Source organism: Trifolium pratense, linkage group LG6, assembly GCF_020283565.1.
Source record: "Trifolium pratense cultivar HEN17-A07 linkage group LG6, ARS_RC_1.1, whole genome shotgun sequence".
Classification (NCBI taxonomy): Eukaryota; Viridiplantae; Streptophyta; class Magnoliopsida; order Fabales; family Fabaceae; genus Trifolium; species Trifolium pratense.
The window spans coordinates 22,817,161-22,833,172 of NC_060064.1; the positions used below are offsets into that span (position 1 = coordinate 22,817,161).

The 16,012-nt window shown below is 32.6% G+C and overlaps 2 protein-coding genes across 6 annotated transcripts; one reads left to right on the forward strand and one right to left on the reverse strand.

The window, feature by feature from the left end:
* Nucleotides 1-2,549: 2,549 nt before the first annotated feature.
* Nucleotides 2,550-5,087, forward strand: LOC123892848 (probable inactive receptor kinase At5g58300). Its single transcript, XM_045942728.1, has 2 exons — nt 2,550-3,913; nt 4,334-5,087. Exons 1-2 carry the CDS (start codon nt 2,686-2,688, stop codon nt 4,903-4,905), a joined length of 1,800 nt encoding a protein of 599 aa, XP_045798684.1. The 5' UTR covers nt 2,550-2,685; the 3' UTR covers nt 4,906-5,087.
* Nucleotides 5,088-5,598: 511 nt separating this feature from the next.
* Nucleotides 5,599-14,059, reverse strand: LOC123892849 (nuclear matrix constituent protein 1b-like). 5 transcript variants are annotated; one of them, XM_045942729.1, is made up of 25 exons: nt 13,750-14,059; nt 12,690-13,467; nt 12,083-12,145; nt 11,943-12,005; nt 11,454-11,516; nt 11,307-11,369; nt 11,176-11,238; nt 11,011-11,073; nt 10,866-10,928; nt 10,725-10,787; nt 10,544-10,606; nt 9,752-9,814; nt 9,456-9,518; nt 9,306-9,347; nt 9,091-9,132; nt 8,863-8,925; nt 8,521-8,562; nt 8,320-8,382; nt 8,046-8,105; nt 7,883-7,945; nt 7,668-7,730; nt 7,488-7,547; nt 6,834-6,974; nt 6,510-6,608; nt 5,599-6,367 (listed from the first exon to the last, which is right to left on the reverse strand). In XM_045942729.1, the coding sequence occupies exons 2-25, from the start codon at nt 13,419-13,421 to the stop codon at nt 5,903-5,905; spliced, it is 2,628 nt and encodes an 875-aa protein (XP_045798685.1). In that variant the 5' UTR covers nt 13,422-13,467; nt 13,750-14,059; the 3' UTR covers nt 5,599-5,902. The 5 variants fall into 5 exon arrangements, 4 of the variants coding, with proteins under 4 accessions (XP_045798685.1, XP_045798686.1, XP_045798687.1 ...); XM_045942730.1 differs by having other exon boundaries at nt 12,690-13,563; nt 13,750-14,047; XM_045942731.1 differs by lacking the exon at nt 9,091-9,132 and having other exon boundaries at nt 13,750-14,048.
* Nucleotides 14,060-16,012: the final 1,953 nt, after the last annotated feature.

Here is a 16,012-nt window from a genome sequence, read left to right on the forward strand (position 1 = left end):
AAACACAATGTAGAACTATATAAGAGCATCCACAATGGAGCACTCCATTTTTGAGTACTTAAATGGTCCCACATAGACACATCATCAATTTATTATTTTTTTAATTAATAGTACCTAATAGGTACTCAACCTCTCCAATGGAGCATTTCTTAAAAAGTTCTAAAATTGGTCCCATCAATAACTACACATCATTAAAATTTGAAATTTAATTTAAAATAATATTGCCAAATTAATTTTTTTTGAATATATTAAATAAAGTGGGTCCCATAAAAAGAAGAGAGAGAGAGTTCTTATATTAGAAGTGGTACCTATTAGGTACTAAAATGTGTTGTGCTCCAATGGTAGTACCTAATAAGTACCATGAGTACCTAATAGGTACTACACCATTGGAGATGGTCTAAACTGTTATAGCACACACTCACTCACCTTATCTCAATTCAAATTTAATCATGTCAACACCCTTTGCATAATTTCAATGTGTACCTTAAGCTCAATGTTTCACTTATTTTACGATCAAGATTAATTGAATCCTTGACTCTTCTATATGCATGATCCGGAACAAAAACTAAACTAGAAAAATTGCTAAATTAAATTTGAATTTTTTTTGTCATCCTACTCATTTTTTTGCGCACCCTACGAATTTATAAAAATATTATGTCCGCCATTTAGGTAGCAGATACACCCCACAAACATCCTACCAAATTTGTTTTTATAACGTCCGTTTAGCGGACGACATTTTTTTAAAAAAATTCATTTTTATAACGTCTGTTATTTAAATAGCGGAATGGTAAAAATCAAAACGTGTAGGACGCGCGAGAAGCAGATTGGGCGACAATATCTTATTAAATTTTGTAGTGACTCAATTCATAGCAAGAGGGCAAACGGCAAGGGAACCCATACCTTCCATCGAGATCTGCATTAATAACTACTAGGTGTACAAAAATATGTACTACTACTTGGTTAGTATTTTGTATCCATTGAGCAAAGAGAAAATTTAGTCCTTACAACAAAAAAAATTCTTAAATAATTTAGTATGTATCCCATAGGTTGGCCCGTTGGATGAGGAAGAATGAGTGTAGTTTAAGCTGAGTAATCTTCAACGTTGAATGCCTGCCTCCCAAATCATAAACACCCATAATTTCACTTGATAGCATATGTAAGTTCTTTTCACATTTACTAGTACTAAATTTAAAAACATATACTCCATCCATCCGTTCCAAAATATAAAAGAAAATTGGTTAAATAAAATTGATGTATTTAGTTAAAAATTTGTACTAAATACATCAATTTTGTTTAACCAATTTTTTCTTATATTTTGGAATGGATTGAGTAAGAAATAAAAACCAACATAATATTAGTCCGAGGGAAAACTAGACTCATATACTATAAGATTTTAAATTCTAGTTTTGTGAGTGAAAAAATATACAGTAGTTAGGATGGGAGACCTCCCACTAAAAATGATCAAAATGTATAAGTTATATAATCGACTCTAAAATCACAAAAACAAGTTAGTATTATTTTATTTGATAAGTTAAAGGTATTTTTCGCGACAACCTCGGAAACTAATCTTTCAAAATAACTACCAACAAATATATTTTTTATACGCATATAAAATAATTAAGGGGCAAGTATCTACCATGTTGGTAATATATATATATATATATATATATATATATATATATATATATATATATATATATATATATATATATATATATTTACGGTGACAACTTTTTTGGAAAGAAAATAATAGTAACATGTCAAACTCCATGATTTTGAACCGTTTAGCTTGAAAAAGTCATCATCGCTTCGTTTGCTGTTTGTTGCATGGAGTAGTGGGTACGTGGGTCATTCCGTGCTGACGGTCGGTTCATTCGTCTTAAGTTACTAGGGACTTCTATTTTCTCTTTTAGGATTACATAAAAGTTTGCATGCTTCATATTGTTCTACGTTTATTTCCTTGGGATAAGACCTAGTCCCCTTGTAATTATCTTATTTTTCTTTTTTTAATAATAATATGTGCTATAGATGGAAGACGGGAAAATATAGGAGTGCCAACATAGTTGAAATTTCTATTTCTACCTTGATATCTAGATGCTCTTAATTTATCACAAAGGTGAAATATATTTTTATAGTGTTATATGGAGAATATATATATATATTCTTATTTTCGTGTTCCTCATATATTATTCATAATTATATGACTATTTATATAAAATTACAAGAAAAACAAATTTCTACATCATATCTTTTTTTTTATATAATACATTTCTACCTCATATCTTTTAAAATAACAAACTAATCTTAAATTATTCTAAACTAAAATATAAATTATTTTTTTACTACAATATAAATCTTAAATCCTAATAATATTTATTTTAAATATAAAATCTTTAAAAAAGATATTTCTGGATGTATATATACCGTAGTACTTTTATTAACAAGCTTTTCTTTTTTTTCTTTCTCTATGGTTGTGTGTTCCTGAAGATATGCCGTTAAAGCTTGTCCTTGCTTCCTCTTTGCCGTTACTTGCCATCACCAATCATCAAACCAACACAACACTGCTTTAACAAAGAAAAAAAAACAAAGACTTTTCTTTCTCACAATCACATATATTCAATTGTTGATTTGGAATCTCCTTTGTTAGGAAAACAAGTGGAACTTACAAAACTAGAGAAACACTTAATGATGCCACGAACACAATCCTACTTTGCTACTATACAAATTTTCTTACTACTACTTGTGTTTCCTCAAACTAAATCTGATCTAAATTCAGAAAAGCAAGCACTACTTGATTTTGTTGCTGCATTACATCATGGTGAAAAAGTCAATTGGAGTTCCAATACTTCAATATGCACTTCTTGGGTGGGAGTTAAATGCAATCCTAAGGGCTCTCATGTTCATTCCGTGAGGCTTCCGGGTGTTGGATTGCGCGGTTCTCTCCCGGAAAACACCCTCGGTAAGCTACATGGTTTAATCAGTCTCAGTCTTAGGTCTAACAGCTTGAGTGGAAACCTTCCTAGTGACATATTTTCAATTCCTTCTCTAAGATTTATATATCTTCAACATAACAATTTTTCAGGTCATATTTCTGATTATTTGCCACCCCATCTTATGTTTCTTGATTTGTCCTATAACTCTTTCACCGGACAAATTCCGAGTATAATCCAAAACTTGACATATCTAATAGGACTAAACCTTCGAAATAACTCTCTTATAGGACCTATTCCTAATGTTGTTAACCTTCCTAATCTTAAGATTTTGGATTTGAGCTTCAATGACTTGAATGGTTCAATCCCCTCAGTGCTTCATAAGTTTCATGCATCATCATTTAAGGGGAATTTTGGATTATGTGGTGCATCTTTGAAACAATGTTCTTTAGGTTCTTCCCCTAGTGATATTTCAAACAAGAAGCTAAGTACATGGGGGAAAATTGCTATTGCTTTAGGAGTTTTTGCAGCAATGCTTCTACCAGCTCTTGTAGTAGTGTTCTGCTGTTTGAAGAAAAAAATTGGTGAACAAAATGTAGCAACTAAAGAGAAGAGTGAGAAGCTTATGGAGGGATTTGGAAGTGGTTTGCAAGAAAATGAGAGAAACAGGCTAATATTTTTTGAAGGCTGTTCTTATAATTTTGATCTTGATGATTTATTAAGAGCTTCAGCTGAAGTGCTTGGTAAGGGAAGTTGTGGAACAACTTACAAAGCTATTTTGGAAGAAGGGACAATGTTGGTTGTGAAGAGGTTAAAAGAAGTGGCAGTGGTGAAAAAAGAATTTGAACAGCAAATGGAGATTGTTCAAAGACTTGATCATCATCCAAATGTGGTTTCACCTTTTGCTTACTATTATTCAAAGGATGAAAAATTGGTTGTTTATGATTACTTCACATCTGGCAGCTTTTCCAAGTTATTGCATGGTAATTCATTACTCTCATTTTGAACTTTTTCTGGGATTATTCTATATTATCAAGGATGGCTAAATGCACTTTTAGTCTCCGAAGTATCGCGATTGTGTGATTTTGATATCCCAAGCTCCGATATTACAAATTGGGTCCTCGAGTATTTCAATTGCTACAATCAGATCCCTCGACCATTAAGGCTCTCGACATTAAAGATTAATGAACTGAGGACCTGAATGTAACAATTTGTATATCTTGAAGATCCAATTCACGTAATTAAAACCTGAGGAACCAAAATTGCACAATCGTGATATCTCGAAGACCAAAAGTGAAATTAAGCTTTTTCATATTGTACGATTAGACATGATTTGATTATATGACATTACCATTTGCTGATTGTTTCATTCTCTTACTATGTCATATGAAACATGATGACAGGAACAGGTGAAACTGCACGAACTCAACTAGATTGGGATTCAAGATTGAAGATCGTGGCTGGCGCTGCTAAGGGCATTGCCCATATCCATTCAGCAAATGGAAGGAAACTTGTCCATGGCAATATAAAATCATCCAATGTGCTAATCTCAGCAGATCTTCAAGGCTGCATATCAGATTTTGGCCTAACACCTCTAACAAGTTTATGTGTCTCTCCTAGAAGTCCTCCAGGGTACCGAGCACCAGAGATGAACGAAAGCAGAAAATCCACTCAAAAGTCCGATGTATACAGCTTTGGTATTCTTCTTCTTGAGATGCTGACAGGGAAAACACCAGTTCAATATTCAGGTCATGAAGATGTGTTTGATCTTCCAAAATGGGTCCAATCTGTTGTTAGAGAGGAATGGACTGCTGAAGTGTTTGATGTTGAGCTAATGAGATATTCAAACATTGAAGAAGAACTTGTGCAGATGTTGCAACTGGCAATGGCATGTGTAGCAGTGATGCCTGATACAAGACCTTCAATGGAAGAAGTTGTTGGGATGATTGAAGACATCAGAGGATCCATTTATTAGCACCAGTTACCATTCACAGAGGACAGATTCAAAGTGTCTCATGTTCATGCATGTAAATTCATTGCCATGTTTAAATAGGGCCTACTTGTCAAGATTAGGACTCAGCATCAAAAGAAAAACGCTTATGTTTTAAGCATTTTGCCATTTTTTTTCACCTTTTTAGATGACAGCTTTAACTTCTCAAAAACATACTAGTAAATTTGTAATAGATCAATTTTTTAAAAGAAAAAATGACTATTTTTCTGTTTTAATTTTTTTTTTGACACATTTTTTTGTTTTAATTAAAACACAGAAGTGGGCAAGTTTTATATTTCATCGAAAAGCTTGTCATTGCAAAACATATGGCTTGTACATTAATTACCAAAATGAATTATTATATAAACAGCCATGGCACAGGCTAGTTACCGTCTATCAAATGTGTATTGAAGAGCTTATTTGGAGTTTATTAAACTTATAACATTAACACTATTGAAAATATTTGAGTTTTGAAAATTGTTTGCAACATATTCATAAGCTGTTTTCAACATATTTCAACAAACTCATCAAGACAGCTTACACAAATCTTGGCTTATAACTTGGTGAAATCGATAATATTCTCTCAATATATAACTTATACAGTATATGAAAACTTATATGATATATATATATATATATATATATATATATATATATATATATATATATATATATATATATATATATATATGCAAAAAGAACTTAATTAAATTGTATACCCAAGCGCACCCTCGATTCCTACTCATGAGTCGTATCATTTCCATATATGAAAGCAACACAAAGTAAAGAACCACAATATAAAACTCTAAATTCCTTCCTGATACAATATTTCCTAATGTTCAAAGAATTGGCATACAGATATAAAAATGGCCGAATTTGGCCAAACCTATATTGCTATTCTGACTAATGTAAGTGAGGTTACTGTATATTATGGACCGCCATAACAAAAATGATAATTGTCTGTTTCACCCACTATCAAAAATCAATTACTGGTGTTTGAGGAGTTTTGGTTAATCAAATCTGCACCACTAACATACTTAGCAAAATACGATATCAGACGAAATGGAGCACCAATAAGAGGAGCATCTGTTATTGGCACAGCATCATCATTTTCCACATTCTTGGTATCCTGTGGCTGTATATCTCTTACATCATTATCATCAAGTGGAATTTGAACAATGTCATCAGAATCATCAGGTACCAGTGAAGAGTTTGAAATCACCCCAATAGCATGCTCGGCATGAATAGAGTCGCTATTATGATTAACCAAAGTCTTTTCCAACGAATCCAACTCCGGTGCTGATATAGACGTAATCTCAGATGATTCAGGTTCAGCAATGGCAACACCAGCGGGTTTAACAAATTCAATCAACTCATCAGGTCTAGTAACTCCAGAAAGTCTAATTTCCGTGTCTCGTCGATCTAGTTCAACACATAGCTTCTGGACCTGAGGATACAAATGGCTTAAGAACACACAACACTATCTACAAAATCTAACCAACAATCTAAATCTACTAATACATGGGAGGAAAACAAATCAAATCTTATAGTAAGTCATTAACAAAACCATCAAGAACCCTGCATATTACCTTCTCAACAAGTTCAGCATTTTCCGCCATCAATTTTTCCACCAACATATAGGCCTCTTCAATTTGAGATTTCAACACCTCGTTTTCAGAAGCATTATCCTGTCCATCATTAAGCAAAATATTGTCAGAGCAACATAAAAAGAAAGAAAAAAGTAAAGGTTCTTCTTTCTCCTTCCTACTCCAAGTCGTGAATAGAATAAAAAATCCCTTTCCACAGTCATAAAACTATCAATGACCTTTTCCTTCTTTTAAAGATATCAAGAAAATGTATTTTCCTATGAATATGTACTGTAGATTTTAAACATAAAGATAACACAAACAAACCTTTGCAGGTGCATCCTGTGAAGCGGAAGAAGAGATACTGTTTTCAAGATTCTGGATTGTTGAATGAAGACCTGACATGTTTTCCCTCAATTGCTGGTTTTCTAGCAAAAGATTATTCTTGGACTCTTCCAACTCTGCCACCTGCCAAGCTTTGTTTTTAATTTCCATATCAGAATTAACACAGGTTTGTTACAAAATGGACATGACCAAATAACAATATGTGAGGGTATTGAGGTCAGAAAAGAAGACTTATTTAAAGAAGAAAAACATTTATGTCAGAAGGGGATCAAGATTGCCAAAAGAACATTAAGTCAATATGAAGGTAGTGATGAATCAGTTTTAAGTACCAAAACAACTAAAAATATTGCCGGAATTGTTACAGAAGTTAGCCAGAAAGCGTAATTAAGAAAAGATCAGGATCCTGCTTTGATGCTCATAAAACTACTCAAACCAGTTATGGCTCACTCGCAATAGTAGTCCAAGCTAATATTGTTAGTTACCTGATTCCAAAACTGAACACTACATGATAATGTTTCAAAGATAGTTATGAGGAAATTAAGGATAATGCTACTTGAAAATAATAATCTGTAATAATTTCTTAGGGTTTTCAGTATAAAATATTCATATATAGTTGTATGTACATCAAGTACATACCTGCACTTGTAGCATACTGATGTTTCCTTTGAGATTTGAAATAACTTCTTTAGTCGAGTTCTGCAAATAAAATACACAATATTCCTCTTGTAAGGGACGGAAACACAGGAAAGTTAAGGTTGTTTTAAGAGAACAATATATTCAATACAGTAACACACTAGAGAGAAGACGAGTCATTACCTCTTCCTCAACAGAAGAACTCAAATCACTCTCCAGAAGATTTACTTTTCGCTCTAAACTCTCCTGTAAAATAATGTATATATTGGATTTAGAATTCAGTTCTAAAATTTCACTAACCCAGAAAAAGGAATGTGTAAAACAGTATCAGGGGAGAGGATCAGCTAAGGTTAAATAAACAATAAATGTAGGAAATAAGTTGATGAAGAAGTTCTAACCACTTTTAGGCTCAAAATGGCTTTTTCATTCAGCAACTGATTGGTTTTTTCAACAAATCCAGTCTGCATATTATATAGTATTGAGTATGAAATACTTGATAGATAGATTTTCAAACTCAAAGCTCCTAAATATTTTAAAAGAGAACAACGTTAAGTCAAACACCTCTTTTTGAAGCAAGGAATTATTCTCACGCAATTGTGCTATTCTCATTTCCAGACCAGTCTGTAGATAATCGAGTTAAATATACCAATCAATGGCTAAATTTATATAAGGATAACAAATTTTGATAGTGCATAAGAGCCATCTACACATTCACCAAAAACCGTTCTATTCAAATCCAGTTACTTCTTTTTCTTTAAAAAAAGTACCCGGACAAATTAGGTGATGAGTATACTTAATAGAAAACGTTAAGGTAGCAAATTTGACAAGTTATTACCTCTTTCTCACTAAAGGAACTCAAATTGCTTTCCAGAATCTTTACTTTTTGCTCTAAACCCTCCTGTTTAATAAATGTATAGCAGACTTTTAGTATTTAAAGTTTTAAACAGCTAAGAGGGGTGAAATCAGATAAGATTAAATAAACAGTGAATAAAGGAAATTGAAAAGTTGATGAACCTAGGCTCAAAGACAAAACTACCTTTTCACTCAGTAACAGACTGGTTTTTCCCACCAATCCAGCCTGCATATATGATAAAATATAATATTAAACATCTTCATACAAAATATCTCCAAAGTTTTACCAGTCAGTAGCTATATATAAGGATGAAAAATTTAAATAATGCACAAGAACCATCCATACATTCATGATTGATCAAAAACTGTTCTATTCAAATCCAATTATTTCTGTTTAAAAAGCAGATCAAAATTAGGTGCTGATTATACCTAGTGCCCTATACTAAGAGTTAAGGTCACAAATTAAGCAAACAACATATACTAATTGTCAATGCAATTACACAAGAGAAAAGTGACTAGTTATTACCTCTTTCTCACTAAAGGAACTCAAATTGCTCTCCAGAATATTTACTTTTTGCTCTAAACCCTCCTGTGCAGGAATGTATAGCTGATTTAGAATTTAAATCACAATTCCATTAACAGAAAAATATCTAAATATTATTCTTATATAAGGGTGAAAACAGCTACAGCCTATGGTTAAATAAATAGTGATTGAAAGAAATTGGAAAGTTGATGAAGCTAGACTCAAAACTACCTTTTCATTCTGTAACATATTGGTTTTTTCCATCAATCCAGCCTGCATATATGATATAATATTGAATATTCGAACATCTTGATAAACAATAACTCCAAATAAATGGTCCTAAATATTATTCTTATATAAACAGCTAAAAGGGGGAAATCAGCTAAGGTTATATATACGCTGAGCGAAGAAATTTGCAATGTTGATGAAGCTAGGCTCAAAACTACCTTTTCACCCAGTAACAGATTTGTTTTTTCCACCAATCCAGCCTGCATATGATTTAATATTAAATATTAAATCTTAAACCTATTGATAAACAATATCTCCAAATAAATGTTCTTAAATATTTAAAAGAATATGAACTAAAACACACTAACCTCTTTTTGAAGTAAGGAATGAATCTCATTATGCAATTGTGCAATTCTCAGCTCTAGATCAGTCTGCAGATAATCAAATTAAATATACTAGTTAATAATTAAACATATATAATAAAATATAATTCAAATAGTGTTTTGCATTAGCTTATTTTTCAGAAATAACTGGCGTTTAATGAAGCTTCCTTATAGAGCCTTTTCTTTTAAAAAGAGACTTATTTCACCAAAAATGATCTTCTCCAGACATGATAAGAGTCATGCACACATTCATCAAAACTGTTCAATTCAAATTGAATTACCTTTGTTTGTTTCTGCAATTCATTTTCAGTTTGTAATTGATTGATAACCTTTTCCAAGGTAACCTGTAAAAAGAAAGGCAAAATAAATGGTAGAGATGAAAACAGTTATAATAAGAGAACTTTTTTTAGAAATAAAGCTCAATTGTAGTACTTTTTTTATGTCTTTTTAGGCTGCTATTAAGAAAGTAAATATACAACAACAACCAAACCTTATCCCACTAAGTAAGGTCGGCTACATGGATCAAACGACACCAAAATGCTCTATCATATACCATATTTCTATCCAACTCATTAATCTCTAGATCTTTCTTAATATTTTCTCTTATACTTTTTCTAGGTCTTCCTTTGCCTCTAGTGATTTGACTACCCTTCATCTGATCTACTCTCCTTACTACAAAATCTACATGGTCTTCTCTCTACATGCCCAAACCACCTAAGCCTAGTTTCCACCACCTTTTCTACTATAGGTGTTACCCCAACTCTCTCTCTAATGCTGTCATTTCTAATCCTATCCCATCTAATCTTACCACACATCCAATGCAACATATTCATTGCTGCTACGCTTAATTTATTTTCATGTTGGTTCTTTACACTCCAACACCGTCCCATACAACATCGCCGGTCTTACTATTGTCCAATAAAATTTTCCCTTCAACTTAAGTGGTACTTTTGTATCACATAAAACACCTGAGGCCCTCCTCCATTTCAACCACCCGGCTTAAGAAAGTAAATCAAAGTTGCAAAATAAGCTCTTAAACAAATGTCTATATGATAAAACTTACAATACACTACCTCTTTATGAATGTGTTTATCAATTTCTTCTTTCAATTTTGTAATTGTCTCCTCTGCTATGGCCTGCATAAAGATGGGTTATATGCATTCATGCTAAAGGATATTGGTGATAATGTTATATAATATGCATGTAAATAATAAATGAAATACATCCAGTAGATGGAGTTTAAAGTAAAATTACCTCTTTCTGAGTGCCCACTTCATTTTCTTCTTTCAATTTTCTTATTGTCTCTTTTGAAGTGGCCTGTTTTGAGATTTGGTATACATTAAAAATTTAAAACAAAGAATAGGTATTGCTTGGATAAAATTTAAAATATATTACCTCTTCTTGCATATAAATATCATTTTCCTTATTCAATTTTCTAATTGTATCTTCTAATATGACCTGTGGAATGATAGGCTGTACATGTTAAAAAAATTGAAACATAAAGGCTCAAACAAAGGACATATTTTACATAAAACACTACCTCTTTATGAACATGCATATCAAGTTCTTTTTTCAATTTTCTGAACTGCTCTTCTAATGCAACCTGTGGACAGATAGATTAAATGTGTTGAAAGATAGTCGCAAGCTATAAACATTAGTAAAAAAAAGAATAAATGTCACTCAGCTAGAATTTAAGATATATCACCTCCTTTTGCGCATGCATGTCCTTTTGTTCATTCAATTCTTTGATTGTATCTTCGGATATGGTCTGTAAAATGATTGAACGTTACTGCCGAAAAATAAACAATAGGTGTTTTTTCTCAGATAAAGCATTACCTCTTTCATAATGTGCATATTATTTTCTTCGTTCAGCTTCCTGACCATCTCTTCTGACATGACCTTTGTATCGATACACAGTACATATTATAAAAACATTGAGACATGATAAAATAAAGGACATATGTTTCTTGGAAAAAATATTACCTCTTTACGAATGTGTGAATCATTTTCTTCTTTTAATTTCTGGATGGTCGCCTCTGATATGGTCTGTGGAGAGATATGCCGTACAAGTTACAAGAAAGAATATGCTTGTTGAAAATTTGAAGTATTAAACATGGCAAAATAATAATATAATAAAATTAATCAGTATCAAACTTACTAAATTACGCTAAATATTCCTAATAAGATTTCTAATTTTTTATGTTTAAAAAAAATTCTAATTTTTTATTAAAAATATACACGGGACCATTATTTGTCATTGAAACATAAAAAATTGAATGAATAAGTTTACAAGAAATAATTAACACAATAATTCCACTTATATTTTAACAATATCATATAAGAAATTTTTAAATATTTAATTTTAAATAAATTTTCTACATTAATATAGTAACAAACTCAAATATTTAATAAAATTCAATAGACCCATGCGAATGCACGAGTCTTTAAACTAGTTCTTTAGTAAAATATTACCTCTCTCTGGAGGAGCATGGCATTTTCTTCTTTTAAGTTTCTAATTGTTTCGTCCAATATGTTCTGTCAAAAGAAAGCATATGCTCATTGATAATTTGAAGTATTAAACATGGCAAAATATTTCATCAGTAAAATATTACCTCTCTCTGGATGAGCTTAGCATTCTCTTCTTTTAAGTTTCTAATTGTTTCGTCCAATATGTTCTGTCAAAAGAAAGCATATGCTTATTGAAAATTTGAAGTATTAAAAATGGAAAAATATTTATTTGTAAGAAAATAAAATAAAACTTGAGACATCTTCAGCAAATTCTGTTTGTGAATATCACTTTCATCTCCCGTTTTTTTAATTACCTCTTCTGACATGGCCTGTCAAAAGGTAATTTCATTTAGCTTGACAATGCACTCATTGTCCACAAACACTCAACTCAAACAAGAGCCAAAGAGAGAACAAGGAAGATCCATTTTTTATGAACTTGTTTGTATAACAAGGGAGATTCAATTTTTTTGCCATATATAACTTGCACAATAAGTCAAACAAACCTCGAAAAACTAAATAGAAAGTAAATTAGGAAATAACAAGTTCAGACTAAATTTCTCAATTTCAATGAAAAATAATAACAGCTAGAGAAAACACATTCCACTTCATGAACCAACATTTGAAATAAAGGACTAGAGTAACGACTCATGAGCATAAACCAACATTACACAAAAATTGGTGGAAATCTATATTGGTTGGTGGAAAACTTACACATTCTTTACCATTTGGCAGATGTCCATTGGAATCCACAGTAGTACTTTGCCCATCTGCAGACTCCACTGGTTGAGCAGACTCGCCCTTTCCACTTTTCACCAGATTCAGATCTCTGTTTGCGACTTCCACATCTCCATTCCAATCCACACTCACACTTTTCTCAACAGTTGCCCCCAAAAGCTGAGCAGGCTCATCCTTACCGCTATTCACTAAATTCTGATCCATAGTTGAAGTTTCTCCATCCCCGTTTGAGTTTACCGCCACCTCAGAAAGACCAGCATCATTCACCAGATTATCATCCCTGGTATCCGTATCTCTTTTTCCATCCCCAAGACTAGCATGCTCGTCCTTAGTATTATTTGCCAGATTTTGATCCCCAGAAGTTGTTTCTCCATCTCCAATTGGATTTTCCGCAGTCTTGAAAAGACTAGTATTCTCATCCTTGGCATTTTCCACCAAATTCTGATCCATGGAATCTTTTCCTCCATCCCCAATTGAATTTGCCGCAACCTCAGAAAGACTAACATGCTCATCCTTACCATTATTATTCACCAGATTTTGACCCCCGTTACCTGTTTCTCCATCCCCAGTCGAATTTTTTGCAGCCTCGGACAAACTAGCTAGCTCATCCTTACCATTATTCACCGAATTCAGAACCCCGGTATCCACATTCTTGTTTTGCTTGTTCTTTTTCTTCTTATTTTTTCTCCTTTTCTTATCATCCTCCATCTACCCAGCTATAATTTCTATTCCAACTTCTTAGAAACACTACTCACTATCCAAACACACAAACAAAAATAAAAATTAGAACTTTCAGGTTCAGAAACCACAAATGATAAAACCCAATAATGCCAACTTCAAGATCAAACACCTAGAAACAGAATCAATCAATTTCCCTTATATTGCAACAAAAAACACCAACCTAGGAATAAATCTTAAATCTATAATAATAATAATAAAAAAAAAAGTTAATTAAATTGGGGGAAATCTTAAAACAACAATAAAGAACAAAATGGCGAATGCAAATTATTATTTTTATGGAAAAAAAAATGCTTACAGAGAGAATCTGGAAAGTGATGGAGAATCTGCTGGAAAGATTGTTGATGTTGAAGAGTTAAGTTAGCGTAATGTGGAAAACGAAAGTTTGTGTGAATTGAATCTGTGAATGGAAAGTAAGAGATGGTGGTGAGTTTGAGTGAGTGAGAAGCGATTTTGTTAGAAAAGTGATTAATTGAATTGAATTGAATTGAAGGGTTGTTGTGTAGTGTCGAATGTCGATGAGCGTTTTTTGCGTTTTGGTTAATGGAAGTTTCACGTTTTGTTCTGTGTAATAAAGTGTTTGTGTCATCTTTCCATTTTTATTTTTTTTGGTACATATGTCATCTTTCCTTACTGTACTAATGTTTGGTTTCAACAATGTCCTTGGACCAGACAAATAGGGGCCAAAATACTTGGGTTCCTTAATCATTTTGTCCTGAGTTTGATCTTTGGCCAGTTCATATGAAAAAATATTGGGAGAGGTTAACCACTTAAATAGATCTCGGTTATTTTGAGGGAATTAGTCTTTGCAGTTGCGCGCGAATAATATCTTTTGTTTACCAAAAAAACATGGGCCAAAAGACTCGATAAAAATTGAAATTCTTGTCCCTACTAAATCACGGGACAACTTTTTGTCCTCCACACAAATTGTCTAAAATATCAAAGTAATAGTATTTTGTCCACCAAAAATCTTACAAGATAAAATTTGATCAACACCCTTAGAAGTTCATAGACAGTTAAATGCGCGGAGAATAACTAAGAGTAAGAAAACTTTGTCATGTGCTATTTTGTCTTGTATTATCCTCTACTGTCCGGTATCTATATTTTGCAGATCAAACGAACATCTGTTTGGTAAAAAATAGCGGATAACTGATAAACTAACTTATAACGAATGAGTTTATAGTGAATGGCTTGTAAGGTAGCTTTTAGCTTATAGCAAATAAGCTAGCTGATTGAATTTGTAGTGTTTAGTTAAATTAATGGTTGAACTACTTTTTCAAGTAAGATGGTAAGGGTAAAATTGAAAGAAAAAATGAAATCAGTGATACTTAGACATAACATATAGTTTTGGGCATGCATCAATTTCACCTCTTCGTCCTTCACCTTCTTGTCCTAAGATAAAATATGATAAAACAATACACAATGAATGAAACTTGTTAGTAATCTCAATCAACAAAAACATAAAAAAAAGGATCAAGAGAGCATGTTATGGACTATTGTCCATAATCCTAAGATGGAAGTGAACTACTCACACCTAGCCACGGTGAGTAGCTCCAAACACTAGATGGAAATCAGGAAAGTAAACTAAGAACACAACAAAATAAACAAAGAAAATTTTATTGAAACTTGGAAATGTTTACAAGAGTGGGAGATGAAATTTACAATGAGAATGAGATCTTATTTATAGCCTAATGGACCTTAATTTTTAATAGTCATTGGAGTTTTATTACATATAATGGACAATTAAGACTGAAATAAAACGACAAAAATTGTCGATTTTTGCTCTGAGGCTGCCACGGTTGTGGCCAGATCAACACGGATTGTGGCAGAGCTTTGTAACAAAATCTCAGCTCTCTCACTTGCCTAACACGCTCGTGGTTTATCCACACAGTCGTGGCAGACTCCAGTTGTTGGTTAACTCATTACTTTTCATTTTCTAAACTTTTAGTGACGGATTTCTTGACCTTTGACTACGACCAAACTTGATTTGCATTGATTTTTTATTTTCCCTTCATTAAAGAAGATTTTCCACTACCATAATGAGCGAGAGGGTGACTTGATTGATAATTTGATATTGTTGGTGTTTTTATATGTTGTCTTCATTTTGTTAAAACAATGTTCTAGCAAGATGTCGGACCAAATGCTCCAACATTGGATACGACATCCAGTGTGCTCTATTTTCGCGCTTCTTGAAAGATATATTTTCGCGTGAGATCTCTGAAAGATTTGATTGAAGAATATATTCGCGTTTTACTTATGCACCAAGTAGCACCTTTCCTGATGTTTTAGAAGGCGGCCATGACATAGTTTTGTTTCTAAACAAATCAACTATTTTAGGAAACAAAACATTTGATTCAAGAATATTCTTTGCTGGAACTTTTGGACCACCTGTGATCTGAAGCACAAATTCAAGATCTAGTCGTGCTATGCTCAGGCTATATAAAGGGAGTCTAAAACCTAATGCAAACACCGAAGCCATTGTTCATCAAGATATAGTCTTTAGGGTTTCGTGTCTTGTAGCCACTCTCTAGGAGAGTTGGTGTAAGTGAACCACTAGGGTT